Here is a 26869-nt window from a genome sequence, read left to right as displayed (position 1 = left end):
GCCCACAACACACACCTTCGGCAGTGCAGCCTTCACAACTTGCTGCTTATCGGCGTTGGGCATTCCTCTCTGCTGGGTTCTGCCTACTTCCTGTTTCTGGGAAGGCAGGATCCAGCAGAGAGGAAGGCCCGATGCTAGCAAGAGCAACGTGTTGTGAAGGTTGCCGCAGTGGATAAGTTCCCGGACCATGACAACGCTGGCCCTCAGAGCAGCTCTTTATCAGCTGAAGTGAATCGGTGAATCGATTTGAATCGGGCAGCTCTAGTCTGCACTGAAGTATTACAAATGTTAGGCCCCAAATTTTCCTTACGCATAAATGCTTCTCAATACTTGGCTATTTCTTTCCTATCAAATGTATGTAGCTCCTTTCCATACTTAATATTGATATTTGTTTATAATTAATAAATATTTATTTGTCCGAGTGATATATTGTTTACATGTTTCTATGGATTATTCTATGTAGCGATATGCTGCTTGTAACCCATCTAGAACTCCTATCTGCAAGGATTCGGCAGGATATAAGATTGCACATAACATCTATGTAAACATGAAACTTCTGCAGGAAGCAGCTCAAGTCCTCGTTTGGGTTTCTTTATTTCTTCTTGACTCAGCAACTTCTTTCTGCTCTTATGGGCTTCCAGTTCAGTTAGAACCATGTCTGGGGGTTGGCACTGAGACCAATTTGTTGCCAACAGTACAGAGGTACACCAGGGTGGGGGGGGGGGGGGCAAGAGATAGAAGCAAGATGCCAGTCTGCAAACAGTGATGGGAAGAGAGATGCAGACTGCTTAGGAGCAGGGCAGAAGGGGTGGGAAGGAGGAAAGATATTGGATTTGGGAGCAAAAAGAAAGGTTAACCCCCCCCCCCTCCCTTATAATCTTGGAGGGATTCAGAAAGACCCACCCAAAATAGCACATCTAGCTATGTCATTGCCCATGAGCCTGCATGTGCAATTAAGAGCATTTTCTTCTCCAAGTTCACATAGATTCCTATTTCTCAATGCATCTGACCCACAAGTGTGTTCATTCTACTGCCCCTCAATATCTCTCCTCTCTTCTTGTACATCTCCCAGAGAACTCCATTCCTCAGATAAACTGCTCTTAGCTGTACCCTTCTCCTCCATTGCCAATTCCAGACTTTTGTTCCTTTCATCTAGCTGCCCCCTTCCCTTGTTTAAAAGCAGACCTAAACCCCACCTTTTTGATATAGCCTTCAGTCCATAACCCTACTGCCCACTAACCTAGTCAGATTAACTGTTCCCCTTATCTGTATCCATGACATCCTTTTTGTCTGTTTAGATTGTAAGCTCTTTTGAGCAGGGACTGTTTTCTTTGTGACTCTGAACAGCGCTGCGTGTCTGGTAAAGCTATAGAAATAATTAATAGTAGGGGGAAGAGTGAAGGCTGCTAATCTGGTACATTTGGGTTTGATTTTTTTTGTTAAAGATCATCACTGCACCAGGGCTCTTTCTGAATCCTGCAATCCTGGGTCCCACATTTGTCCATTGGTAGGGTTACCAGATGTCCAAATTTTCCTGGGGGCAAGGCTAGGGTGGAATGAGGTGTGGCTTAAGTGTAACAGGGCGGAGCTGGGTGGGCCTGGGGGCAGGGCTATGGATCTGGATTTTATTGAAGTAAAATTTGGTAACCCTATCCATTAGGGTTGAAAGCACTGCTTTAGGCAGTAGTGTTGCCCAATTCAGGAAAAGTTTTCAATTCGATTTGGCCCTTTGAACTGATTTTTCAATTTGATTCACTTTTCCTGCCCAATTTGGTGTTATAGGTTTTTTTTCCAAACTTCCTGGCGGGTTTATTTTGTAGCCTCATCACTCCCCCCCGCCTTTGCCCTCTCCAATCCCATGCCGGTGCTGTGGTGTAAAGACAAAAATTACTTTTTCTCTCTCTGTTAGGTCCTAGCTCACGCTTACTAACACCAGCTCTGGCAGGATACATATTTCAAATCTGACATATTGCAATCACAAAATAGAAGATAAAATTCATTTTTCTACCTTTTTTTTTGTCTGGTCATTTTATTATTCAAACCATTTTGGTCCCAGGCTCTGGTTTGTTTGTCTTGTTAACTTGCTTGCTAGGGTCTCCTGCCCATTTGACATTTTCTCTCTCTCTTTGCTCACCATCCATCTTCTATCTCTGTACCTTCCCTTCCACTGCCATATCTAATATTTCTGTTTCTTTCCCACTGTCTACCATCTTTCTCTCCTTGCCTTGTGCCCTGGGTCAAACTCCTCTATTCCCCTCCTTGCAGCATCTCTCTTCCTCCCATTATCATGTGTAACATTTCTTTCTCTCCCCATGCACTAACTCTCCTGCCCTCTACACTACCTCTAACATTTCTCCCTCTCTTCTCCATGCATGCCTCCCTCCCCTCCACCTTATGCAGGATTTCTCCCTCACCCCTACCTCTTTGTTGCATCTCTCCCTTTCTCTCCTCCATCCCATGTCCAACAGTTCTTCCTCTCGCCCTCCCTCCATGCACAGCAGCTTTCTATCCCCCTATACAGCAGCTTTCCATCCCTCCCTCCCTCTGTGCTGTAGCTATCCATCCCTCCTATCCCCCTATGCAGCACCTCTTGACTGACCCCCTCCACTGTGAAATCTGACATATGGGACTCCCAAAGGAGCAGCGGTGGTGGCCAGCAGGACTCTGAACCAGCTGCTTCTGGCTTGCCCCACCAGGGCTTCCCTCGGCCGCATCATCAGTGACACAGCAGAGGGAAGGTCCTGGTGACCAGACAGTTCAGAGCACTACTTCTCCTGCAGACAACCACTACCACCGCTTCTGCTTTAGGAGAACTGGAGGTGTCAGGACTCACTGAATTGGTGAGTACGATTTTTTTTAGAAAGCTAATTGTGCAGCACTAATAGACAGTTCTAGCCCATCCAAGGAGTGGATTATCTGAATAGAGAATCAAACCCAGGTCCCTCCACTTGGCAGTATGCAGCACAATCACTGAGCTGGTCTCTAGTTCTTAAAATATTGCCAAGCTTGAGTTTGACTGAAAAGCCATCAAAGTTTCCCTTCCCTCTCAAAAGACACTGATCGGCCCTCAGGCAAGAGTCTCACAACTAGAGTAAGAATTTGTAAAAGTCTGAAGGAAACACACATTAAAATTATAATAATAATTAATAAAAACCCACATGATTCACCAAGCTGCTGCCAGTGGAGGAGGAAGGGCAAGGAACTGTTTCCGGGAACAAGATTGAAAGGGATTTATTGAAAACACGCAATGATTTTTTTTATTGAAAACATACAATGTTTCTACACACAGTAATGTTGAATAACTAAGTTCAGTTTTTCCAGGTTTAAACTTCTCCCCAGCACCGCATCTGGCAAGATTTTGTTTTTACAACTGCAAAACTTTCAAATCTGAATCTTAGAAAACCCCTCCCAGGCTCCAGCTAGTATAGAGGGCCATTTTCAGTAGGACATCCAAGTCTGACTTTGGACATTTTCCACAAGATATCCGAAGTCGGAGGCGGAGAAATGACCATTTTTGAAACTGGCAGCCTTGCAAGACATCCAAAAATTTGTTTTTAATCGCCTAGTTAGACATCTTGGCCGCCAGGAAGTCTAACCCTTAAAGACATCCAATTTTATTCACCAGTTTTGACCACAAAACCATCCAAGTTCAAAACATCCTAATGCAGACCACTTGGACATGGAAGAGGCCAGCATTATAGACATGTCAATAGAGCAGCGGGGCACCTTAGAGGGCACTGCTGTGAACTTCACACCATAACCCCCCCTTCTAATGTATGGTGAACCCTCCAAAACTCCCCCAAAAGCTACTATACCCTCCTGTCTACTACCCCAAAAGCCCTTATGGCTGCAGGTGGCATCTACATGGTAGTATACATAGTAGAGTTTTGGTGGCTTCACTTTCCATCATGAATGTAATGGTTAAAGTGGCTTATGGGCCTGGGTCCTCCTCTCTATGGCTCACTAGCCTACTTACCAGGCTACTTAAGACACCTGTGTGATGTTCTACTAGGCTTTCCCATACTAGGTGATGCTGTTCTAGAGACAGGCATGAACTGTTTCATTCAGATTTTATGGGGGTGGGAAGGGGGGGTCAGTGACCACTGGGGGAGTGGAGAAGGTCATTACTTAATCCCTCCAGTGGTCATCTGGTCCATTTGGGTACTTTGTGACACTTAAAATGCTTTTAAAACAGGTCTAGATCAGAACATCTAAGTTCCGTCTAGGATGCGCTGGGAAGCATTCGATTATCACCGCAAGACGTCCAAGTCTGCCCAGAGCATGTCCTCCTTTACTCTTGGATGCGCAGTAGGTAGAATGGCTGACAAGATGTCCAAAAAGACAACATTGAAAATCAGGATGTCCAAGTGCCAATTTATACCATTTTTTGGATGTGTTAGAATTTTGAAAATGCCCCTAATAGAGAGTACGTAATATTACCAAAATTAGTCAAAGGTAAGCAGGGAAAGATCACAGATACCCTGTGTCTACTTACATCCACAGGTGACTGGGAAAATCGGCTTCTTTATCGTATCTAATCCTACGAAATAGAAGCTGGATATAGACCTCCTAGATCTGAAAAAATGAACCTCCTGAGAGATTTCCAACTTCTTAGCTGTTGGATTTTTCTAAAGTGCTATCTGCCATTGTGTAACAGATGGAGCCTCCTCCAGTCCACAATATGCTGAATTAGTTTTAACAGAGCCCCACTCACAAATGACTTTTTATATCTATTTCCAGATGCATGCAAAAGTAAACCATCTGAAGAATCAGCTTTTCTGAAAGGCTAGAGAGAGATGCATTTGATCTTTCCAGGATACCCAAATTTTTCTTTCCAAAAGGATTGATTTAAGGTTCTATGTTTTTTTGAAACATTTGATGCACACACCTGCTTGAGCTATCATTAACGCTGAAGGCTCTAATCTGAGATATTTAGACTGCCCTCAGGAATTCATATTTTTTTGGGCTCAACATGATAGCGTCTGCAAAAACAGTCATTCTTAGATGTTGCTTTTTTCCTGCTCTCCATGTCCTAGATACATCAATCATCTCCATATTCCAAGTGCAATTCCTTCAACAAATGGTACAGGGAGAGGAAGTTAACTTCTTCTAAAAAGTGAAATTTTTTTAGAATCACCCCAATAATCCTTTAAATAACACCTGAGCTCATTTAACATCTTTCTTCAACTGCTCTGATAAACAGGAGTTGAACAGCATTCTGGGACTTGTGGTTCAGCCACCAGATCCCACTCTTGGCAGGTTGTAGGGTAGATCACACTGGGATCTGAACCCATCCACGACAAACCTCATGCCTCCTACCATCATCATCACGCAAAGACTGGCCTCAGAAAACAGATCTCTCCTCTAGCTCCAGTCCCTCCCGAAATGCACCAGGATATTGTTTAATTGGTCATCACTCCTTCATCTTTGTTTACCTGCCTCTCAGACCCCTAAAGCACACTCTTACAACTAACCCCCTCCTCCTCCCTTTGCATCTTAACAGAGTTTTATAAAATTAGAATTCTCAGTTCTGTACCATGAGAGTTGATTTGTAAAATATTTTAAATTCCAAGCAGGAATCTTTAAAAGCTAAGCAAGAAATGATCCCAAGGGCCTGTCACTTAGTGAGCCTTATCGAGAAAACAGAGGTTTTCTGTTTGGATGAGAAGCCTAGGTGGTGGATTAGGCAAGCTCCAGCAAGGCACAAAGATGCCTAAATATGACACTAGAGTCTCCAGCATACATAGCAGCAAGAACCCAGTATTCCTAAGATCCATCAGAGGTCATCCTTCTTCTCACTGCAGCCGTCACACACTCTCACTGGGTGATGCCAGCCCCGGGAAGGGACGGGTCGGCGCAGCTGGGAGCAGCTGTTGCAGAAGCCCTGCCCACAGGCCCTGCAGTGATGCTTGGACATTTTGGGGGTGAAGTTTCTCCTGCAGTTCTGACACTGGGTGATCTCCACATCAGACACCCAGTAGCTAGGTCTGGCTGCATCCTTCACAAAACCTGAAAGTGGAAAAAGAAAGGGAGAGTTTAGAGAAGCCACTGTGCTACACATACAAAGGAAGGATTTGGTTCTTACCTCGAAAATCCTCTTTCCAGTAGAATAACATATGATTCCTTATGGATGGGTTGCGTATCCTAACTTGCGAGTTGGATTGTAGAAGGCATCAATCATTTTTCTCTGCTCTGCCTCCTTGTCTCCACTAGAGAGATGCACAGGAACGGGGACGACGGGAATCCCACAGGTTCCCCCTTTGGGTCAAGGGGATCCCGTGGGGACGCCCCCTAGAGTCACAGGGATACCGTGGGGACGCCCCCTAGAGTCATGGGGATCCCGTGGGGACGCCCCCTAGGGTCGCAGGGATCCCGTAGGGATGCCCCCTAGGATCGCGGGGTTCCTGCAGGGTAGGATGCACTCGAGACGCGAGGCTCATCTTCTTTTCCCTACCTGCCCTGCCACAGCACACAGCCGACCCTGAAATCTTCCACGATGTTAGTGCTGACGTCGGAGGGAGGACTTAAGCAGCGGGAAGACTTCCGGTCGGCTGTGTGCTGCAGCAGGGCAGGTAAGATAAATTCAAGGCAGTGGCGTACCAAGGGGGGGTGGCCCGCCCCGGGGCAGCCTTAGGGGGGGGTGCAGAGCCGGCCAGATCCCCTTACCTTCGTGGTGCTTTCCCCCGACCGACCAACAACAGGCCCGGTCCGACAAAACTCCCTGCCCTGTAGCCGCGAATCTAAATTACCTTCATACAGCAGCTGGATTCAGGGCAGGGAGGTTTGTCGGACCGGGCCTGTTCTGTTGTCGGGCGGGCGGGGAAGCACCATGAAGGTAAGGGGCAGGGAGGGAGAAAGGGAGGAAAGGTGGAGTGGAGAGGAAAAGACGCTTAAGGGAAATGGGTAAAACTGAGGGGGGAGAAGAACGCTGAAAGCACTGGGGAAGACAAAGGGGGGGAGAAGGACGCTGAAAGGACATGGGGAAGATGGGGGAGAAGAACGCTGAAAGGACATGGGGAAGACAGAGGGGAGAAGGACACTGAAAGGACATGGGGAAGACAGAGGGGGGAGAAGGATACTGAAAGCACATGGGGAAGACAGAGGGAGGAGAAGGACGCTGAAAGGAAATGGGGAAGAGAGATTGGGGAGAAGATGCTGAAGGGAAATGGGGAAGAGAGAGTAGGGAAAAGACGCTGAAGGGAAATGGGTAAAACTGAGGGGGGAGAAGAATGCTGAAAGCACTGGGGAAGACAAAGGGGGGGAGAAGGACGCTGAAAGGACATGGGGAAGACGGGGGAGAAGAACCCTGAAAGGACATGGGGAAGATAGAGGGGAGAAGGACACTGAAAGGACATGGGGAAGACAGAGGGGGGAGAAGGACGCTGAAAGGAAATGGGGAAGAGAGATTGGGGAGAAGATGCTGAAGGGAAATGGGGAAGAGAGAGTGGGGAAAAGACGCTGAAGGGAAATGGGGAAGAGAGAGTGGGGAAAAGACGCTGAAGGGAAATGGGGAAGAGAGAGTAGGGAAAAGACGCTGAAGGGAAATGGGTAAAACTGAGGGGGGAGAAGAACGCTGAAAGCACTGGGGAAGACAAAGGGGGGGAGAAGGACGCTGAAAGGACATGGGGAAGACGGGGGAGAAGAACGCTGAAAGGACATGGGGAAGACAGAGGGGAGAAGGACACTGAAAGGACATGGGGAAGACAGAGGGGGGAGAAGGACGCTGAAAGGAAATGGGGAAGAGAGATTGGGGAGAAGATGCTGAAGGGAAATGGGGAAGAGAGAGTGGGGAAAAGACGCTGAAGGGAAATGGGGAAGAGAGAGTGGGGAAAAGACGCTGAAGGGAAATGGGGAAGAGAGAGTGGGGAAAAGACGCTGAAGGGAAATGGGGAAGAGAGAGTGGGGAAAAGACGCTGAAGGGAAATGGGGAAGAGAGAGTAGGGAAAAGATGCTTAAGGGAAATGGGGAAGAGAGAGTGGGGAGAAGACGCTGAAGGGAAATGGGGAAGAGAGAGTGGGGCGAAGACGCTGGCAGGGAAAAAGACAGAGATACCAGACTATGGGGGGAGCGGAGGGAAGAAGATGGGTGCCAGACCAATTTGGAAGGGGGGAGAAAGAGAGAGGCACAGTAACAGAGCAAATGGAAGACACAGAGAGAAGAGAGATAGTGGATGGAAGGAATTGAATGAGAACATGTGGAAAGCAGAAACCAGGCAACAAAGATAGGAAAAAAATTATATTTCTTTTATTTTTTTTGCTTCAGGATAAAGTAGTATATTAGTTGTGTTGATAAAAATTTATAAACATTAGAGGCTCTGGTAGAAACCCGTTTACAAAGTATGTATTCTTCCCAATTAATATTTCCAAATTAATAAAGTCTCTTTGCTTATTTGTAAATGGGTTTCTACCAGAGCCTTTAATTCAATAGCATAATTAAATGAAATAACTATTTCTGAAGTTTATAGGGATGGGCGGGGACGGAGGGGATTCTCGCAGGGATGGGTGGGGATGGAGGGATTCCTCACGGGGACAGGTAGGAACGGGTGGGACTTTGACGGGGACGGGTGGGATTTCTGTCCCCACGCAACTCTCTAGTCTCCACCTCCCTTGTCTCCTCTCTTTTCAGTCCTTACCAAAGCAAACAATAATTCCTAAAAAAAGGAAATGATAACAAGGAGGGTTTGGGGAAATCCCCGATAACGTTAACTTTACTCCGCTCTGCAATAAGAACAAAAAACAGTAAACAAATATTGCAATTGCAAAACTAAAGGTAGAATCAACTTATCACCTATCTGTGTGCAACCATCACGAACACTTGCATAGCTCTGTGAAAGCAGCATGTAGCAAGCAATGGAACTATAACCCCCCTGCCTTACAATCATTTTCTTTTCTTCTCTTTTGGCTTCCATGAACCAAGCCACTGGAAATTCAACCCAGGCTGTATCCATCTCTGTCAGAGCGGGGCGAAAGGAATCGTATGCTGTTCTACAGGAAAGAGAATTATCCTTCCTGTGCAAACTGAATACGGTTCCTTACAGAAGGGAACGTACCAGAGCAGTCCCTTGAGTCTAGGGTAGGACAGATGAGACTGCAACAAGCACCAAGAGACTCAAAGGCCATGTCCATTTGTGCTGACATGTCCACTTGTAAAACTTCATAGATGTATGAAGAGTGGACCATATGGTGCTCTGCAAATTTCATCAGGCGGTACTGCCCTGGACTTTGCCCAAGAAGAAACCACACTTCTAGAAGACAGAGTTTTTAAGCGACTGGCTGTTTCTTACCACAGCCAATGTACGCCAAGGAGATCACCATGTGAAGCCATAGGGAGGTAGAAGCCTTAGAGGCTGGTCTTTCCCAACTATTACAGCTGGATAAAACAAACAGATGGTCTGAGAGCCTAAAATCATTTGCCACCTCAAGATATCGGAGAAGCACCCTGCGCACATCCAGCAACCTCAAAACCTTGTCCTGTTTCTTTTTGCCTGTGGGCTGAAAAGCAGGTAACCTCACTTCTTGATTAACATGGAACGTCAAAACCACCTTCGGCAGAAAGGAAGGCACAGTGTGCAAAGTGAATCTGAGAAAGGCTCCCTGCTTCCGTGAATCTGAGAAAAGGCTCTCTGCATGAAAATGCCTGCAGCTCGGACACCCTCTTAGCCAAAGTAATTGCGACCAAAAACACTATCTTCATAGTCAGATCCATGATAGATGCTTCTGATAAATGTTCATATGGAGTCATAGGCAGGGCCTGTAATATGATATTAAAATTCCACATTGGAAACGGCTGCCTTACCAGAGGGAGAAGCCTCAGTGCTCCCTTCAGGAACCTGGAAACATCTGGATGAGAGGCTAGAAACACTCTATTTACTCTAACCCAGAAGAATGAAAGACTATCTACTTGAACTTTAAGACATCCAACTGCCAAGCCCTTCTCCAATCCTTCCTGCAGGAATGAAAGGATCTCAGGAATGGAAGCCTACAAAGGATCCACCTGCTTAACCTTACACCAATGCTGAAAGTTTTCCATGCTTTGGCATAGGTCACACAGTCTTTTTCACGCTAAGACTGTGTGCTCAATAGCCACGCCGTAAAACCAAAGCATTCTGGATTGTCTAAATACTATGGGCCTCAGCAACAGAATGCCATGATGCAGATCCATGTATCATGGGCAATACGGCCAATCCAAGATTAGGAGGATTACCAATTCCCTATGGATAGTTATTCTGCGAATGACTCAGTCTATCATCGGCCACAGTGGGAACACGTATAGCAATTCTCTTGCTGGCCAAGGCTGCATGAAAGCATCCATTCTGACGCTTCCTGATATCAATTTTCAACTGAAAAACTGAGGGGCTTTCTTGATGTCCACCGACACCATGAGATTGAATGTTGGGGCCCCCCAGCATCTCACAATTTAGTTGAACGCTCTTTGGGACAATACCCATTCCAAGTTTATCCAAGTTTATTACAAAAATTTGATTAATCGCCTATCACATTTCCTAGGCGATGTACAATCTCATTAAAAATCAGTTGGGGAGACAAATATAACAAACAATATAATTACAGACATTGCTATACATAATTTCTACATATCATTTCAAAGTTAAGGATATAGCCTGCTGAGGTAGTCGGCTTGGACACTGTCCACTCCCGATATGTGTGCCACTCTTATCAACTGCAGGTAGATCTCCTCACACTGAAACAACAAATTGGGCTTCCAGCTTCAGAGAAGAACTCTTGGCTCCCCTTTGCTTGTTGACATATGGCACTGCTGTCACATTATCCGAGAATACGCTGGCTGCTTTGCCTTTCAGCTGTGTCTGGAAAAAGTGGAGAACTAACCAAATGGCTCTCAACTTCAGTATGTTGATGGATTATGTTTTCTGCGATGGCTTGCACTGGGTGACCCTTGCAATGACCACACAAGCCATAAGAGACTGGTATCCATCATTAGTATTGCCCACAACTCTGTGTGGAGAAGAAGGCCTCTGGATAACAACACCCTGTAGGTGTTTGTTTTTCTTTTTGGTAGGCTGCATACATCAGGGTCACTGACCTGACCTGGATCCACCAGGAACCTCTGCCGATCTGAAATTCGCCTCTTCTCAGTGTCAGGTGCTTCTACAAAGCAGCAAAGTGGTGGTTTAGGGGCTCCAATAGTGTTTTGAGACTCGGCTCTTGGTCTTTCTGTGACTCCTGATCTGCAGAAGGACCAGTGAGAGCTCCTGCTCCTTCCTTGCGCGCCCTTCAGCATGCAGTACACGGACACTGCTCAGGTGCCCATCCAGCACAAACTTGGCTTTATATGGGGTAAAACCACCTGAGGAGTTCCTTACAATCAATATAAACCAAAACTGAGGTGTTTTAGAGGCACACAGAGGCTTTTAAAAGAAAATCGAGAAATCCAAGATAATCACTGCAGCAGTGTTTTGGTGCTAAAAAAACAGGCCATGGAGGCAAAACTAAAAGTTTAAAAATGCAGAAAATAGGATTTTTAGAGGTGGGGGACCCTTGGGATAACCCCAGAAAACCTTAGTTTTACCAATTTTTGACCCACCCAATTTTCCCATAGACAGTAATGAGCTGTATTCACAGAACTGCCATATGCTATGCCTGCATCAGCTTCTCACTCCAGCTGGAAATGGAGACAAGCATGGGTGGCTCCAGTGCCTTGTCTCTTCTCATGTCTTTTATTCATGTTCCAAAGCCTGAAACCCTCGACACCTCACGCTCCCACATGATTCTTCGGTTGGGGGGGATGCAGCTGCCTTCCACCAAGCCTCCCGGCCAGTTGCGGAGTCTAATCAGCCTGCACTCAAGTGCCTGACTCCGCAGGGGTGAGCACCACTCCCAGAAAACCTATTCCCGAGCTCCAAGTATTAGAGCAGGCCGGCTAGGCAGGTGCTCTTTTAAAAGTGTGGTCCTCCTGGCTTCAGGCCCCAGCGTCTGACCCTTCTCCCAAGCACAGCTGTTCCAGGACTACTGGGAAACTCTTAGCACAGGGCTGCCTTAAGAAAGATCAGATTAATACCTAAAAATAACAAATCTTGTGCAAAGCAGAGGAAAAAACACCTTCTCAACTCGCTTGTAGAATTTTAGACTGAAGACAGAGGATGCTGCCCAAGAGACAAGGAGGCGGAGCTGAGCAAAATGATTGATGCCTTCTACAATCCAACTCGCGAGTTGGGGTACATAACCCATCCTAAGGAATCATATGCTGTTTGCACAGGAAGCTGAGCCAATCCAGGACTTGGATTCTAATCTCACTCCTGCCACCATTGCTGGGAGGTTTTCAGCTAGTCCCTTAACCACAGCATACTTCAGCGAAAGGGTACAAATATGAGATGATAAATTGTCAGGATTAAAAAAAATGAAAGGGGAGAAAAGCATAGCAACCAACTTTTCAAAATGATTGGTGGTACTAAATTCAAAATAAATTGCCCTTCACTGGACACCGGGAAGGAGTTTGCTAAATATCGAGAGTGATCAAGCACCCATAGAACTGAAAGGCAACAAAAGCTGATCTTTTCAGAACATCTAGAATGTTCTCTTAAATTAGTTTGTCCTTTCATATTAAAAGAAAAGAGTATTTCTTTACCAAGTGGATAGTCTATGGCCGTAGAGACAGCATCCAAGGTGCTCTGGGCCACCTCGGTCACTCTTCGAGCAAGGAAGCCTGTTTCTTCTTCCTTAAGAAGAGCTGCTGGAGACATAAAGATATATTTATTCCTTGCTGCAACTCTCCCTTTGCTTTGGTTTACTTCATTCCCTGCAACAGGATCTCCTCCTGAACCTCTTTCCCTGCAGTATCTCCCCTTACCTTAACTCCATGTTGGGAAACTGGGTCAAAAGTGCCCTGCCTAACACTGTGCTGGGATACTGAGTCAAGGCTGGCTTATAGAGAACAGCCCCCCTCCCCTGCAATGATGGGGATAACAGATACAGGTGGTTCAGAAGTATGAATCATAAGAACTTAAGAGTCGCCATACTGGGACAGACTGAAGGTCCATCAAGCCCAGTATCCTGTTTCCAAAAATGGCCAACCCAGGTCACAAGTACCTGGCAAGATCTCAAGCAGTAAAACAGATTTTACGCTGCTTATCCTAGGAATAAGCAGTGGATTCCCCCAAGTCCATCTTAATAACAGCTTATGGACTTTTGTTTTAAGAAATGATCCAAACCACATTCTCTGGCAATGAATTCATCCCCCAACACTATGCTAGGACACTCGGTAAAAACTGTTTCAAGGTGAGTGTATACCGCAGGTCCATCAGAGGCGTTGCTAAGTCCTTATAAGATTTAGGGCTCTTACCAACAGGCATGCTGCTGCCACCATCACCCTCTTCTTCTCCCCCACAACACACAAATTGAGACTTATGCATCTCCTCCCCATTAAAAATTGTCCCTACATTTATGGTTTATTTAAATTTTTCTATACCACCTTTACTGCAAACATTACAAGGTTGTTACATATATAGCTGTGTGTAGGCAGTGTATAGGGAGAGCAGAGAAAAAATATGCATTACTTTTTCACCGTAACCTACTTGGGACACACTTGATTTGAACCAGTAGACTACACATTCAGTGAAATAAATGAAAATAATCAATTTTCTGATACCGATAAGCATCCAGTACAAGCTTTTGGGCTGCCTGGAGGATATGTTCTGAGAGAAGCAAATTAACTGTGTATCAGATAACATCAAACCAATTAATTAAATGCAGAAGTTTCCTGTTTCCAAATTCTCTCTGTGGGATATTCGTACAGGTCCTGATACTCTGAATCGATCTTCAAATCTTTTATATTCATGAGTTAATTTAGATTCAATCTCAGTCTTTGTCATCTCTGGCTTTTCTAATTTCTTCTTCATTTTCTTCCTTCCTTTTTCTTTTCCGTTTCAAATGCCTGTCTTCCTATTTTATTTTATCTTTTTACTCTCTTTTCTTCAGCAAGGTACTTTTCTTTACTCTTTTCTACTTATCCTTCCTCTCTTCCAATTTCTCTCTTATCCAGCTTGCTCCTATATTCTCTCTCCCCTCCTCACGTCCAACTGTATTCTCTCTTTTCCACTCATTCGTGTTGCTTTCTCACTCCTTACCCTTCCTTCTGCACTCTCTGAATCATCAGTGATTGGTGACTCAGATGTCTGAGTAGGCTAAGTGGGGCAGGGCGGGGCTAGAGCTTGGCAGATTGGGGTATGGTCAGGGCTGGATTAACGCATAGGCCCAGGAGGCACTTGCCTAGGGCCAGAAATTGTGAGGAGGGCCCACTCACCGTCAGCTTTCCCTTTTTTTTTTTTAAACAGCCATGACAGCAAGATTGGGCCCCCCTCCGATGACAGCAAGATTGGCTCCCCTTCGATGACAGCAAGATCGGGCCTCCCCCCCTGATGACAGCAAGATCGGGCCCTCCCCCCTTCTGATTACAGCAAGATCGGGCCCCCCCCCCCGATGACAGCAAGATTGGCCCCTCCATGACAGCAAGATCGGGCCCCCCCCCTGATAACAGCAAGATCGGGCCCCACCACGCCATCGACAGCAAGATCAACCACAGCATCTGCAAGCGGTGCTCAGCCCAAAGCTTCCCCTCACACGCAGCTTCCTGTTTCCGCTTGGGCAATTCACATCAGAGGGAAGCTTTGGGCTGAGCACCGCTTGCAGGTGCTGTGGCTTATCTTGCTACCCGCTGGCTGTATGAGCATTCTTCACCGCGTCTATGGGATGGAAGCAGGAGCCTCCGCAGCAGGTGAGCGCTGTTGGAGATGTGGCTCCGGGATGCGTGAAGAGGGAGTGCCGGGGGGAGGGAGGGGTTGCTGCAGGTGTTGGGCACAGTGGTGAAGGAGAAAGAGGAGTAGCTGGTGGCACAAAGGGTGCCACAAACTGCAGCCCCTCCAAGAAGTCTGTAGAGGAGCTGCAGGGCCTGGACAAAGTGGGGAAGAAGGAGCTGGAGAGGAGTATGGGCTGCAAGCACCCCGAGGAGCTGAGGGGGAGAAGTAGAGGAGCAGAGGTCGGAAACCCTCACAGTGGGGAAGGAGGAAGAGGAGTAGCTGGTGGCACGAAGGGTGCCACAAACTGCAGCCCCTATGAGAAGTCGTAGAGGGGCTGCAGGGCCTGGACAAAGTGGGGAAGAAGGAGCTGGAGAGGAGTGTGGGCTGCAAGCACCCCGAGGAGCTGAGGTGGAGAAGTGGAGGAGCAGAGTTCGGAAACCCTCGGAGGAACAGGAGAAGGTGGTGGTGGGGAGGGTTACAGGCCGCAAACTCTCCAAAGAATAATGTGAGTAAGTGGTGACCTGCGGAAAGGTGAGGAGAAGGGAGAGAGGTGGAGGCTCAGAGTGGGGGAGAGAGAGAGAGAGAGAGGGGCAGTTGGGCAGATGATAGAATAAATTGGGGGCGGGGCCAAGGCAGATGGTGGTGGGGCTAGGGCGGGATTTGGGGCGAGACTGAATATTAATAGATGTCCTGTTTTGATGAAAAAAATAAATGGGCACATTATGTACATAAGAACATAACATAATTTTCTTTGCATCCTCCAGAGTCAGGGAGGCAGTGGCAGAGAAGGCAAGGTTAATTTCTCCTGCTGCAGACTCGAGTAGGGAGGGGAGGGTTAGTGCTTGGGGCTGGGAAGGCTTAGCTTTGCAGGGTGCCTATGCTCTGAATTGAACCTGGCTCTTGTTCTTTCCTCTCCTACATCTATCTCCGGTATTCTCAGTCTACTGCACTCTCTCCACTCCTCCGTCCTCCTGGGTACCGTCACCCCTTCCTCACCCTCCAGCACTCTCTCCTCATCCCTTCCCCTTGCATTACGTCTGTTCCCTCTTTATCCAGGCTCTCTCTCTCTTGCACTCAATATTTCCTACTTTATAGATATCCAAGCTTACCTTCCCTTGTGATTGTTTAATTATTTCTCTTATCTGTCCTGTCAGTTTGATCCCTAATGTTTTCAATCTGCTGGCTTAATTCCCTCTCTCTAGCAGACTAATCTCCGCTGCATTCTCTCTCCTTTCCAGCGCTGATCCATTCCCTCCTGTCCCTGGTAAAAAGGCAATAATAATAATAATAATAACTTTATTTTTTTATACCGCAATACCACAAAGCAGTTCAGAGCGGTTTACAGGATAAGAGACTGTACATTTACAGCGAAGTTACAGCTTAGTTATAGCGAAGTTACATCGAGGTTACAGCATATCGAAAAACAGTTCAGAGCGATTTAAACAATGTAGGTGCAGAGAATTGGTTAACAATTATATGGCATAAACCAGTGACAATTACAAAAAGATCCAATAATTGTTGCATGGGGAGAGGGGAAGGGTAGGGAGGGAGGCAAGGGATTATTAGTTTGGTCGGGGGGACGGGGGTTAGAGGAATTTATCAAAGAGGTATGTTTTTAGAGATTTCCTGAAGGATTGATAAGTTGGGGCAAGAGAGATGAGAGTGGACAGGCAGTCATTCCATTTGCCAGCTTGGAAAGAGAGGGTTTTATCGAAGAATCTTTTGTGGATGCATCCTTTTGGGGAGGGGTAGGCAAACAGGTGTGCATTGCGTGTACGGTTAGAGCCTGGGAAGGTGAAGTGGCGTGAAAGATATATCGGGGCTGAGCCAGTTAGGGTTTTGAAGCAGAGGCAGGCGAATTTGAAGATGATCCTTGCTTCGAACGGTAGCCAGTGAAGTTTCCTGTAGAAAGGGCTGATGTGGTCTGATTTTTTGAGCCCGTAGATGAGGCGGACTGCGGTATTCTGAATAAGTCGTAGTCGTTTAATGGTTTTTTTGTAAGAGCCCAGATATATGATATTGCAGTAATCCAGGGAGTTTAGAATTAGGGATTGGACCAGCAATCTGAAGGTGGGAAAATCAAAGTAATGTTTGATGGAGCGGAGTTTCCACAGGGTGGAAAAACATTTTTTGACCTGGGTGTTAGTGTGTTGTTCTAAAGTGAGGCATCGGTCCAAGATGACTCCGAGGATTTTTATAGTAGAGTTGATTGGATATGTTATGCCATTAAGATGCAGGGTGGTGGATGTTAGTTTGTGGTTGGGACTTGCAAGGAAGAACTTGGTTTTTTCTGGGTTTAGTTTCAGTTTGAAGCGAGTGGTCCAGTTTTCTACCATGGTGAGGACAGTTGAGATGAATTGTTCAGTCTCATTTGACAGTGAGGTGATGGGTATGATGATTGTAATGTCATCCGCGTATATATAGGATTTCAGGTTACGGTTCGATAGCATGTGTCCCAGTGATGCCATGTAGATATTGAATAGTGACGGGGATAGGGGGGAGCCCTGGGGGACTCCGCAGGGGTTGCTCCATGTGTGGGAGAAGGTTCCGTCATTATGGACTTGGTAGGTTCGGTTTTTTAGGAAGCCTGTGAGCCAGGTTAGTACTTGTCCGGCGATGCCTATGGAGTCAAGGCAGTTAATCAGAATGTCGTGGTCTACTAGGTCGAAGGCACTGCTGAGGTCGAACTGTAGTAGCAGTGCGCTGTTTCCCAGTGAGAATAGTTGGAGGAGGTGATTGGTTAGTGAAGCTAGAACGGTTTCCGTACTGTAATTGGTGCGGAATCCAGACTGGGATTCGTGGAGGATGTTAAATTTCTCTAGGTATGATGTGAGGTAGTGATTGACCAGTCCTTCCATGATTTTTTGGAAGAGAGGAATATTGGCGATGGGTCTGTAGTTGGAGATTACGGAGGGAGATTCTTTGGGGTTTTTAATTATTGGAGATACGAGGATGTGTCCAAGTTCCAGTGGGAAGTGGCCGGTTGTCATGCACAAGGTTATCCAGTTGAAGAGTTCTGCTTTGAAGGGGAGGGGGGCAGTTTTCATGATGGTTGGAGGGCAGTTATCTAGTAGGCAGTTGGATTTGGAATATTTTGAGTATAGCTTGAGGAATAGGTTCCAGTCTGGGTTATTGAAGTGGGACCAGGTCATGTCTGCTGGTGAGCCCTCCTTTTCTGGAGAGGGTGGTTGGATATATGGGTAAGTGCTGGTTGTTGTGAGCGTTGTTTTCAAGTTGAGAATTTTATTGGCGAAGTAGTCAGCTAGGCTTGTTGGGGAGGGTGGTAGTTCAGTGGGGGAGCTTTTATGTGGAATGACAGGAGGGGAGGGGTTGGATTAGGAAGCCCAGTAGCTATTTTCTGCTCTAGCCTCGACCCCTCACCTCCTTTTTCCTACATGAAAGGAGGTATGTGACAGTGGTGTAGCCAGAAGGCAATTTCTGAGAGGGCCCCGATCAGAAAGGGTGGGTCATGTATTTCCTCTCCCCATTTTCCCACCCACCAAGTGTTAAAAATTGATACCTTGGCCAATGGGGATCCCTAAGCCTCACCAATTGAAGACGTCCTTCGCTGGAATCCCAGGGCCATCTGAAAACTATGGCAGCTGGTGGCAGCGCTCCCAACTGCCAATGTTGGCACTCTCCCTCCTCATACATGAACAAGAGCAAAAATTGAGCATGTGCGTATGCACTGTGGAGAAGGGGAGCTAGTGTTGGTGGCTAGGAGTGTGGCCGCTGATAGTCACAATATTCAGATAGCCCTGGGGTTCCAGAGGAGGTCTTCAGCTGGCCCATGTAACTGGCTGGATCCCTGCCAGTTACATGGGCCTAAGCCTTACAAGGATGCCTGGGGGGGAGAGGAGAAAGCACAGTAATGGAGTGGCTCTGTTCTGTCTACTCCAGTAGCAACTCCTCTCCTGCTCCCTGGAAGGGAAGAGCCTGATGCACTTCCCTTCCTGTCCCCCCTATTATTCAATATTTTCCTTGCTCCTCTTCTCACACTAAGCCAGTCCATAGGATTTTCTGTTTATGCTTACGCAGATGATATCCAGCTATTACATCCACTAAACACTGCTGATTCTACTGAGATAATGAACATAAATAACAAGTTAAAACAAATTAGTCGATGGTTAAAAGACAACATGCTGGCACTAAATCCATCTAAATCTTCAATGATGTTCCTACTATGGAAAAAGGACATTACATTTGCAGCACAATTTTTTTTTGACAATTTTCCACTACAAAAAGTGACAACGACAAAAATATTGGGAATATTATTGGACCATGAACTATCATATCATGATCAGATCAGTTCTGTAGTTAAAAGTTGTTTCTATAAACTACGCCTCATCAGATCTTTAGCCAAAGTCTTAGAACCAAAAGCTCTTAATGTCCTAATTCACTCTTTGATAATTTCTAAGCTAGATTATTGTAATACATTATACCAAGGCATAACACAGAAAGAAATACGAAGACTACAAATTATACAAAACACAGCAATAAAAATTATTACTAACTCTAAAAAATATGATCACGTCACTCCTCTTTTGCAAGAAGCACACTGGCTACCTATTTCACATAGAATAACATATAAAATTGCATTGTTAACATTCAAAATTCAGAAAACTAATACTCCAATATTCTTATATCGATATTTAATACCCTACTCCCCAGTTAGATCTCTTAGATCAACAGATCAGTATTTGTTGACCATTCCATCATTGAAAGTAATTGGCACCAGAAGAACCACAACCTTTTCTATTTTCGGACCTTAGCTTTAGAACAAACTTCCAATCTATTTGCGCGCTGAAACCTCCTTAGAAAAATTTAAAAGTAATCTAAAAAGCTATCTTTATAAAGATGCTTATGAATCTTGAATCAGACAATCCTTTTGATTCTCCTATTCACTTTTAGACCAGGTCTCTCCTTAACAATTACTCTTAGACTAAGTCTTCATAAAAAATTGTTCTTCCCTAATTGTTATTCTATTTTAATTGTTTATTTTAAATCAAATGTAATTTAACCTCTAATTCTTTACGCATCTTTAATCTAATTATGGATAAAATTGTATGAATATGGTTTTAAATTGCTTTATTTGTCCCCCAAAATTATTATTGTTATACGCATTGAAAATACTTGATATTGCGTTTAAATCAAAATCTCAATAAACTTGAAATCTCAATAAACTTGAAACAGTGCTGTTCCTTGCTGAGTGATATTCGGGGCACTAGCTCTGTGTGGTCGTAACTAGCACCATACCACTAACCTCCTAAAGCCTTCAGTGCTCCTGGGATGCCACTCACTTAAGTGCTAACCAGAGACCCAGCTCTGCTTGGTTCCTACAATCCTACAGGGCAGCAGACCTACTTACAGAGATGCATACACCCAGGACAGTCCTGGGACTACTGCAGCCAGAAAAGGCCAGCCTTACCTCTTCCTGCATGGTAGCAAGCCTTGCAGACACGCACTGGGCTTGCTCCCCAGCCCCTCTCTGGCACTTGCATCACCTGGTTGGAGCAGCCATGGCAAAATCCTTCGCCACAGGCTCGACAATGGTGCTTCCGCTCCTCAGGGTCAAAGACCTTCTTACAGTCAAAGCAGGCCTGCAAGATAACAGCAAGAGAAATCTAGGATGTTAGCAGAGCTGAAAGAGGTCAGGGAGCTAACAATGAGAAACTATTACTGTACATCACAGCAGCCTAGTTACTCAGTTCTAAGAGGGAGATTTTAAGCCAGTCCTGGATTTCTAATCATCCTATCCTGAGGCAACACTGATTTCAGTGGATTGAATCTGGCACTCTTAAACCCACAATGCACTGGGGATGTACATTCAAAACCAGGCCAGGCCAAAATGTCTCCCTCCTGGAACTGGGTAACACCACACTTATTGGGGTAATTTTCAAAAAGATTGCTGAAGGCTAGGTGCCAGGATGATGTACACTAAGCACGAAGTATGTAACAGCAGTTCTACACTAACTTAAATCCACAGTTATGCGCATAACTTTAAGTGTGAGCCCTTATGCTAGCCCAGGGGTAGGGAACTCCGGTCCTCGAGAGCTGTATTCCAGTCGGGTTTTCAGGATTTCCCCAATGAATATGCATTGAAAGCAGTGCGTGCAAATAGATCTCATGCATATTCATTGGGGAAATCCTGAAAACCCAACTGGAATACGGCTCTCGAGGACCGGAGTTCCCTACCCCTGAACTGATGGCTGATGTAAATGCATGTGCCTAACTAGGGTTACCAGATTTTACAACAGTAAAATCCGGACACAAGGCCCCCCAGCCCCGACCAGTTCCACCCAGCCCCCCCCCCCAAAAAAAAAATACCCTCTTCTCTTCAAGCTCCAAGCATGCGCGGTCCTGAGCTCAAAGCTTTTCAAAACCCAGACAAAGTGCCGTGTTTTGAAAAGCTGTCTGGATGCCTGGACAGTCCTCTAAAAAGAGGACATGTCCAGGTAAATCCTATGCCTAACTGTATGCAGTTAGGTACATACATATAAGTACTAGGCATACCCCTGACCTTTCCATGCAGTAAAGGGGAGCTGGGGGGAGCTAACATCTCTCCTCCTCTCAATACCTCTTTTAGTTGTCACTAGCAGTGAGCTTGCTCTCCCCCTGCTGCTTATGCTGGCCTCAAGCCTTCCTCTGATGTCACTTCCTATTCATGAGACCAGGAAGTGATATCAGAGGGCAGGCTGGGCCAGTGCGGGCAGCGGGTAGGATACCGTGCTCATTGTTGGTGACAAGTAGAAGAGATACAGGGTAGGGGGAAGAATTCATTTAAGAAACCCCTACCAGGGGGTGGGGGTGGATTTGGGAGCCTCCACCCCCTCACTATACCACTGCTCCCATGTCCCTCCCAGATCCACATCCTCCTTCAGTTGTGTGCTCTGGATTTTGGACACACAACTTATAGAATGTACAGGATGTCTAGGGCGGTACTTGGAGAGACCTCCCAGGAAAGGGACTTGGGAGTTCTGATAGACAAGTCGATGAAGCCGTCTACACAAAGTGCAGCGGCGGCAAAAAGGGCGAACAGAATGCTAGGAATGATAAAGAAGGGGATCACGAACAGATCGGAGAAGGTTATCATGCCGCTATACTGGGCCATGGTGTGCCCTCTCCTGGAGTACTGTGTACAGCACTGGTCGCCGTACATGAAGAAAGACACGGTACTACTCGAGAGGGTTCAGAGAAGAGCGACTAAGATGGTTAAGGGGTTGGAGGAGCTGCTGTTCAGCGAAAGATTAGAGAAACTGGGCCTCTTCTCCCTCGAACAGAGGTGATTGAGAGGGGACATGATTGAAACATTCAAGGGTACTGAAGGGAATAGACTTAGTAGATAAGGAAAGGTTGTTCACCCTCTCCAAAGTAGGGAGAACGAGAGGGCACTCTCTAAAGTTGAAAGGGGATAGATTCCGTACAAACGTAAGGAAGTTCTTCTTCACCCAGAGAGTTGTAGAAAACTGAAATGCTTTTCTGGAGTCTGTCTTAGAGGAAAACACCCTCCAAGGATTCAAGACAAAGTTAGACAAGTTCCTGCTGAACCAGAATGTACGCAGGTAGGGCTAGTCTTGGTTAGGGCGCTGGTCTTTGACCAATAGGGCCGCCGTGTGAGCGACCTGCTGGGCATGAGATACAGCAGCGGCAACTCTTAGGTTCTTATGTAATACTAACTAAGGTCAGTTATGCGCATATCTGCTAACTGGTGCCAGTTAAGACCACTTCATGCCAATTATTGCTAGTTAATATTGATTATTGGCTAATTATCATATTAAGTTATGCACACAACTGATTTTATTCTATAAATTGTGTGTGCAATTTTGCATAAGAGTAAAGTGGGGTGCACAAATTTGTAGAATTAGGGGCATTAGGGGGGTTTCTCAGGCAGATATTCCATATTCTTCTTATCTTCTGCAGCCTGGAAAATGCACCAAGACTTATAATAGCAACAGTGACACCCAGTGATCAGGTGGATGAATCACAGTTTAGCATTACAAAGTTCCCTGCAACAGCACAGGGGTAGATTCATTCTGCAACACTTCAGTGGCATATTAGCCAGACTTGCACAGGTCTGCATTTTAAATAATGTAAAACTGATTTTAATTAAACCTGAAGTTGTTTTCTGGTGAGAAAAAGGAGGAGATCTTAATGGTCAGACGGAGATTGGTAGAGAATGCAATCTTAGATGGGGAAGGAAGGAAAACATTGAATATGGAGAAAGGGAAAAATTGGAGATAGGAAGATGAAGCAGGAGGTGGTAGTAGTAAGATAAGAAACAGGGAATGAGGGGAAGCAAAAGAGAGGGGACGGGAGGGGGACCTGTAGGACTGAGGAAGAGGAATGTAATGGCAAACAGATGGGGAAGGATGGGGGAAGAAGAGGGGAAATTAAAGTAAAATGTGAAAAACTGGAGGTTGTTTTACGAAGAGGTTTGTACGGATAAATAAGCTTTGTGGTTACCTGATCACTGAAGTTTTAATAATCCATGACATGGAATCATTTCTGTTCATTTGATACCAGTTGTCTATAGTAACTTGTATTTTGATATTTTAATAAAAGTCTCCTTTAAATTTAAAAAACAAACAAACATGATGGAGAAATCAGGGATTGAGTTAAGCTAGGGAATTGGGGATCAATTAAGAAGGTATCCCATCTCTCACTTTTCTTTTCCATCTGGTGCAGATACCTCTTTTCAAATTCTCCTCTGCCAGTAGCACTGATCCTTTCTCTCACATCGATCTTTTACCACTGATCCCACCTGTGTAAGAGGGAGGGAAAGGGAGAGGGAACTGAGGCCGGCAGATGACGAGAGAATATATGGATTTGTCAGGCCCAGGGAGGAACCATAGCCATATAAAGGGGAGTAAAGCTGCAGACTCTGGAAGTTATAGTGCCAATTTACATTACATTACATTAGGGATTTCTATTCCACCATTACCTTGCGGTTCAAGGCAGATTACAAAAGAGTTATGAACGTTGGATTACAAAATGATATCTGGTTCAGGTGGTTAGAGAGAGAAAAAAAAAGGGAATTCCAAAAAGATCTGATCATTTCTAGGGAAGATAAGAGTAGAGCAGGTTGTTTCATGGCAGTCGAGGTGAATGTGGAAAGACAGATGGAGACTTGTGGTGTTAAGACTTTTTCAGGGATTTCTTGAAAAGTATAGTCTTTATTTCTTTTCTGAATGTTTTGTAGTCAGGGGTAGTTATCAGAAGATTGGAGATTTGGTTGTTTAGTTTTGCTGCTTGAGTGGCTAGGAGGCCATCATATAGTTTTTTCAGTTTAACTTCTTTGATTGGAGGGTGTGTGAATGGCGTGTGAGTTTTCCTTTGTCTGGTTGAGGTGCATTAGATGAGGCGATTGTTCAGGTAGGCTGGGCTGTTTCTGTTTACAGATTTAAATAGTAGACAGTACAATTTAAATAGTATTCTTGCTGGAATTGGAAGCCAGTGTGGGCTCTTGATTAATTGTATTAACTAATGAGATTAATGCATTAACTTTTTCAGCACTGTACCTCCAACCTCTCTCCCTCCAAAAGGTCTGGCAGCTCTCTCTCTCTTCCTTCCCCCCTCCAGCCATTTTCTACACTTTCCTAGGTCACAAACAGTGTTTGCTGTGCAAGTAGGCTTCCTCCACTTGTCCCAACTTTCAAGTGCTTTTCTACAGCTGTATCCCTCTCTCATAGGAACAAAAAGCTGCATCAGAGGATGTGGGACATGGGGCTTGGCTACAAGAAGGCTTTTGGGTTGGAGAAGGAAGCCTGCTTAACTTGGAGGCACCCATGACCCAGGAAAGTTCAGAAAGCAGCTGGAGGGAGAGGAGGGAAGGGAGATAGAAAACTTCCAAACTGTTGAGGGGGAACAGGTTGCCTGAATCAATATGTCGTGCTTCAAATCCAAGCTAAACGCCCACTTTTTTGAAACTGCTTTCAACTCTTAACTCCCCCTCACTGCTGTCAGATACCTATACCCAGTATAACCTCCCCAACCCTGAAATGTCCTATCTAAATTAGATTGTAAGCTCTTCGGAGCAGGGACTGTCTATTGTATGTTAAAATGTACAGCGCTGCGTACGCCTTTCAGCGCTATAGAAATAATAAATAGTAGTAGTAGTAGTAAGGGGGGAAAGCAGGGTCAGAGGTGAAGATTAAATTTTCCTAATTGTGAGATAAATTGCAATTAAAAATTTTAATCATTCAACAGTCCTAATTTAAAAATTCTGCCATTTGCTGGTCTGCCTTTAATTAAAACATCTGGTTAGTTCATTTTTTACCAGCATTACCATTCTCATTTGGGCCCTAGGCATGTGCTTCGTTTGCCTATGAATTAATCCTGCTTTAACATATCCACATCCCTTCAACCCTTTCTCATGACAATACACATCTCTCTCAGCTCCCGTCTGATGCACATACCCTTCAAGAGGCACACAAAGAAAAAATCCAACAGATTCTGCAGTAAACAAACAGCAAGCAAAAACAAAAAACAAAAACCGCAGACCATGTGCAAGATGCAGGCACTGTTTATTACAATATTAATGCAGTATGGTGAATATACCACCTTATTACCAACCATGGGACCCAACATGGTCTGTGTTTCGGACAACACCTTCCTCAGGGGTCCGTGGTGGATAAGGTATATACAAACCGCATTGAACGAATCAAACAAGTGCCGTGCCGGCTCCAAAGATCAGTGCAGGACAATGTCGCCGGCACGGTGCTTGTTTGATTCGTTCAATGTGGTTTGTATATACCTTATCCACCACGGACCCCTGAGGAAGGTGTTGTCCGAAACACAGACCGTGTTGGGTCCCCTGGTTGGTAATAAGGTGGTATATTCACCATACTGCATTAATATTGTAATAAACAGTGCCTGCATCTTGCACATAGAAACATAGAAATAGACGGCAGATAAGGGACACGGCCCATCTAGTCTGCCCACCCCAATGACCCTCCCCTACCTTTCTCTGTGAATAGATCCCACGTGTCTATCCCATTTGGCCTTAAAATCAGGCACGCTGCTAGCCTCAATAACCTGAAGTGGAAGACTATTCCAGCGATCAACCACTCTTTCAGTGAAAAAGAATTTCCTGGTGTCACCGTGCAGTTTCCCACCCCTGATTTTCCACGGATGCCCCCTTGTTGCTGCGGGACCCTTGAAAAAGAAGATATCTTCTTTCACCTCGATGTGGCCCGTGAGATACTTGAATGTCTCGATCATGTCACCTCTCTCTCTGCGTTCCTTGAGTACAGCTGCAACTTATCCAGCCGGTTCCTCGTACGGGAGATCCTTGAGTCCCAAAGACCATCCGGGTGGCCATTCTCTGGACCGACTCCAGTCTCAGCACATCCTTACGGTAATGCGGCCTCCAGAATTGCACACAGTATTCCAGGTGGGGCCTTACCATGGATCTATACAATGGCATAATGACTTCAGGCTTACGGCTGACGAAACTCCTGCGTATGCACATACCCGTCAGCCAAGAAAAACAGCAAAGGCAACCTGAGGTGCTCAATTTTTTTATTATATCGATCAAGACTCAACACATACGTGTTTCAGCCACATCGGCCTGTTTCCTTCTTGAAGGATACAATGTGTGGAGGGGAAGAGAGAGAAGAACACCTGGCAACCTCTTTTGGTTGGAGGGGCCAAACAATTCAATCTCCATCTCTGCCCCCAAACTCTAGTTACTGATGCTGGTTTCGGTATAATAGTAGTAGGCTGGTGGCCCCAGCTGGGCCACCCCATTCCACTGCTATGGCTCCTGGAATGGGTAGCATGGCAGCTCTGATATGAAGGGTAAGGCAGAGAGGGGATGGAGGGGAAGATGAGAATGAGGATGCTGAAATGCTAGAGCAGATAAAGGCAATCAGGGTCCTCAAAGACCACAACCCAGTCAGATTTTCAAGATTTCCACAACAAAATATGCATGAGATCTATTTGCATACAATGGAAGCAATACATGCAAATCAACCTCATGTATATTAATTGTGGAGGTCTTAAAAACCCAACTGGGATGTAGCCCTCGAGGACTGTAGTTGCCCACCCTTGTTCTAGAGAGTAAGTTGAGAGAGAGGTTGGTAGAGCTGGTGTTAAACACAC

General features: G+C 45.6%; 1 protein-coding gene across 3 annotated transcripts in view; it reads right to left on the bottom strand.

The window, feature by feature from the left end:
- Positions 1 to 3215: 3215 nt before the first annotated feature.
- Positions 3216 to 26869, bottom strand: part of LOC117365120 (zinc finger FYVE domain-containing protein 1-like) — a 79268-nt gene continuing 55614 nt past the window's right edge. For 2 of the 3 annotated variants that reach the window (XM_033955099.1, XM_033955097.1), the window contains 3 exons: positions 20196 to 20367; positions 12601 to 12705; positions 3216 to 6009 (listed from right to left, as the gene is read on the bottom strand). In XM_033955099.1, coding sequence (XP_033810990.1) covers positions 5777 to 6009; positions 12601 to 12705; positions 20196 to 20367 — 510 coding nt within the window. In that variant the 3' untranslated portion in view covers positions 3216 to 5776. The remainder of the gene's footprint in view (positions 6010 to 12600; positions 12706 to 20195; positions 20368 to 26869) is intronic. The other variant, XM_033955098.1, reaches the window with a different exon arrangement.

This window comes from Geotrypetes seraphini, chromosome 8 (genome assembly GCF_902459505.1).
Source record: "Geotrypetes seraphini chromosome 8, aGeoSer1.1, whole genome shotgun sequence".
NCBI classification, from domain to species: domain Eukaryota; kingdom Metazoa; phylum Chordata; class Amphibia; order Gymnophiona; family Dermophiidae; genus Geotrypetes; species Geotrypetes seraphini.
Note: the sequence above shows the minus strand (reverse complement) of the source record. Positions and strands in the feature narration are given on the sequence as shown.